The sequence below is a fragment of the Rhagoletis pomonella genome, unplaced genomic scaffold (assembly GCF_013731165.1).
Source record: "Rhagoletis pomonella isolate Grant_MI unplaced genomic scaffold, Rhpom_1.0 Rhpom_scaffold_00035, whole genome shotgun sequence".
Taxonomy (NCBI): Eukaryota; Metazoa; Arthropoda; class Insecta; order Diptera; family Tephritidae; genus Rhagoletis; species Rhagoletis pomonella.
The window spans coordinates 19,308-23,482 of NW_023458589.1; the positions used below are offsets into that span (position 1 = coordinate 19,308).

General features: G+C 36.2%; 1 protein-coding gene across 1 annotated transcript; it reads left to right on the forward strand.

Moving 5' to 3' along the window:
* Positions 1-330: 330 nt before the first annotated feature.
* LOC118749716 (integral membrane protein 2A-like) lies at positions 331-1,172 on the forward strand. Its single transcript, XM_036484501.1, has one exon. It carries the CDS (start codon positions 363-365, stop codon positions 1,065-1,067), a length of 705 nt encoding a protein of 234 aa, XP_036340394.1. The 5' UTR covers positions 331-362; the 3' UTR covers positions 1,068-1,172.
* The last annotated feature ends 3,003 nt before the right edge of the window (positions 1,173-4,175 follow it).

A 4,175-nucleotide genomic window follows, 5' to 3' on the forward strand; every position in this document is an offset into this window, starting at 1 on the left:
TAACCATGGCTGAAGGTGGGTCAGCACTAGGCGCCAAGTATTTGGCCATTATTTATTTTATTTGCGTAATTTTCAGATTTTTTTTGCGTTTTACTTTCTGTTTCCGTCTGTGTCCGTCCATGCTTATGACGCGGGGAACAGTGGTGAGTGCAAGAACCCGATTGTACACCAAGTGGCATGCCGCCTGCACTCACTATGCGTTCCGTTGCAACTTTTGACGAAGTTTTCACGCTAAATAAAAAAATAAAAAAAATAAAATAAAATCTTAAAATTATAGATAGAATAACAACACTTTTAAAATCCTTACTTTAACTTAATATTTACAGCAATCGCCCTACCACGGTTACGTTGATGGCGAATCGATGGTTTACAATCGCCCGCCTGGATACTGCATGAAGACAGTGTTGTTATTCTTCATCGCTGTTGTGGTCATGCTGATGGGCCTTCTTGGTGGCTACACCCTGTATCGCACATATTTACCTACTGCTTCGAATTTACACTACCATGCACTTTGCGATATTCCATACATGCCGACTGGAAATTTAAGTGTGCCACGTCTGTACGAACAAAACGATGAATTGGACTGGCGTAATCTGTTCTCACATCTTACAAAGTTCAATGGTTACAATGCGTTGGATGATGATTATTTCCGTGAAGAAATCGAGTTGGATATGAGCGATAATGAAAGCTACGCTAAGATTGATGTGCCCGATTTTAAGAATGGCCGTCGAGGACGTTTTATGCATGATTTCAAGGAAAATCAGTCGGCGATCATTGATACTACAGCAAACCGTTGTTACATTATGCCACTGGATCGCGGCACAACATTACCACCGAAGAGTTTTGTCGATTTAATGCAAAAGATGGGTTCGGGCTATTACAACATAGATACTGATCGCGTTCGTCGCAACATGCGTGTTGTCACGCCCTCTATTACTGATCTTTCAACGATCTCTGAGCGAATCGCTAACGAATGTTATGACATGAAAGTTTTTATGCTTGAAAACTACGTGTCCGGAGGTTGGTATAGACTGTATTTACTAAAATCTAGGTATTGTATCGAGTGACCGTAGTGAGTTTAATTTAAAAAAACATTCACCTGCGGAGAGGTTCTGTAACGATTTAACGGACATTTTTGGATCACTATCGCGACTGGTTGATATTAATACTCGTCGCAAAGCTGCGATAGCGATCCGAAGATTGTCGTTGAAAAAAGTTTATTCAAAATATCAAGGGACTTCTACTTCTTTATACATACGTAAAGAGTACTTTGAAAATTGTATTACTCATTTGACTCATAATGTTAATTAATCATAACTAGGACAACCCAAAACATGCTCCTTAAAACTTATTTTAAGCGCTTAAAATGTGACAACAATTCTAAATATATGCTCCACAAAATTCTTTTAAAATCATTATAACCCATAAGATATGCTTTTAAATTTCGTTTATGTACGTATTTTCATGCCCAAAAATACTTTTAACTTTATTTGCAGCACCTAAAATGTTCTAAATTTCATAAAAGTGCATATACATACATAAATATTTATGTTTAATAATTCATATTTATTCAATTTGTTTTTAAAACATATGTATGAAAGTACATGGAATCTAATTCTAAATTGTTCCACATAGGAATTTAAACTGTGTATGTTTGTAGATACATATCGTCGTTTAAAGTACAAAACCGCGTATCGTCGGTCTGCAAAGCCGGGTACTTGACATTTTTTGCCAAAAATTGGTTTTGCACACACAAGCTCCGCTACGTCGCAAATCTACCATCCATGCTTTCTGCTGTCGCATTTAATATGGAGTTGTCCTAGGAGGTGAGAATTGACTACGTAACGTTCCCCTAGTATTTGTAGTAGTATCACGTAGCCTGTAACCGAACCACGTTTTGTATATGCTGCGTAACCTAGTACTAGTAATAATAAAGACTTGATGAAATCCTTGTTAATTGCTTGCCAAACGAAATTATAATGGCGCGCCATGGCGGGTCAGTGGCGGGACAACCCATCTGTCAAGAGAAAAACATATAAATACATATATAGTATTTCTTTCTCACACATAAAAAAACTTTATATAAACACGATATGAACGCGCGCTTTTATGTCTATTACATTTTCGACACAATGTTATTATTCTGTTATTTTTTTCAGAAACTTTTATTATTAGTTCTAAACGTAACAACGCAGAGCAAAGTTCCCGAAAATATGCATTTACTGCAAAATATGCTGAAATATGTATTCATTGCAAAATATGCTCTAAGTAATATAACTCAAACTTTATATTTTTTGGAAAAACGTTTAAACATTTCATCAGCGTGTTGCTAACATGCCTGACAAAAAAAAATGCCCGAACATATTTTGGTTTGCTCTAATCATAACATATTTTAGTTTTTGGATACTTGATTACTCGAGTAACTGAACTTTTGAGTAATCATAATTTTAAATTTATCGAATAATTGAGTTATTTACTTATGTCTACATATCACATACCAAATACAACGGTGCCACTAATCAAAAATTTCCGAAGCGACATTTTTTCCAAGGAATTAAATCGAGTCAAAATAATGTCCCGGTTTCGGTTTTCGTTTCGCTCTTAAAATTTTATTTCTGTTTATATAAATATATAATATGTAAATATATGAACAAGTTTGACAAAAAACATTATGTATTAAATAAATATGTACCTTCCAAGGTTTGCAAAAATTTTTTTGCGACATTAAACATTGTGAATCTAAATTCATATAAAGAAAAAACCTCTGAAGCACTCACACTCATACTTTGCAAATTGCCTATCAGCTTGAAAGCAATTTTTATTCGGTCATAGCTCTGGCCGTTTGTTTGCAGAAAATTGAGTGTTTAATAAAATAAGAAAAAAATAATGATAACCTATACGTGTGAGCAAATTGAAAGCAATTTTACCAACGAGTAAACGCAAATTATTGCTTGTTTTGTGTTACTTGGACGTTACACGATCAAGAAATTGCTTTGAAGTTGCAGCACTTTCACTCTTAATAACACACACACTTTTTACTTTAGTTAAGTCAAACAGCTGATCGCATTTCGATGGCTGAGTGGAAGATCGACCTATCTCAGAAAACCCTCTCTCAGAAAACTTTTCAAGAACGCCCTACTTCAGAATTTGATTGAAATACACCCTATTTCAGAATTTTATTGAAAAACGCCCCATCTCAAGCGAATCGGCAGCTGAGATAGGGCGTTCTTCAACTAAATTCTGAGATAAGGCGTTTTTCAAAGATAGGTCAATCTTCCACTCAGCCATCGATTTAAGCTCTACCCAGAATTACTGCGGACGACGGTAAAGCGGTCGGCGGTAAGTGAACAGCTGAACAGTTGCCGCAGTGAAATTAAACTGTTTTTCGGTACGTGCGTATATAATAATAATAATAATATCCCAACGGTTTTTACCCTCCATTCCCGCCCATCCGCACGAGGGGCGCAGTCCGCATGACGTACGGAACCAATATTTTAAATTTTTTGTGCCGAGTCACGATAGGCAGGAGTTTGTTAAGTGTCGAGATCTAAAACTGTTCAGCTACAGAACTAAATTCATCAGCTTATTTTATGTATTTATGTCAATAATTCACTTATTGAGAGAGGAGAGTATCGCTTTCTTAATGCTGAAAAGCGGATCTGATATATCAAACGTGCTGGAATGAGAGTTAAAATCCTGGCATAAGCAACGGAGTGGGTCGTGCAATTCAAAATTGGTTTTACAAGCTTTCAGAAATATGGGACAAAAGTGTCTTGATACGCGTGAGGGAACATTAAAGCTTACATCAGCCAGAAGAGACGGACTTGAAATTGAGCCTGTCAGTAATTTAACCATAAAAATTATACCAAGCATTTCCATGCGACTGGCAAGTGTAGGAAGGTTAATAAGTTTTAAGCGACTCGTATAAGGTGGAAGACTATATTGGGAATCCCATCGGAAATTTCTTAAAGCAAAAAGTAGGAATTGTTTTTGAATCGATTCTATCTTGTCTGAGTAAATTTGATGCCTTGGATTCCAAACCACCGAGCCGTATTCCAGAATCGGCCTAACTAATGTTGTAAACAGGGTTTTAGTGATATAAGGGTCACTAAATTCTTTTGACCATCGTTCCACAAATGCAAGTACACCTTTAGCCTTGTTGACTGTCACATTAA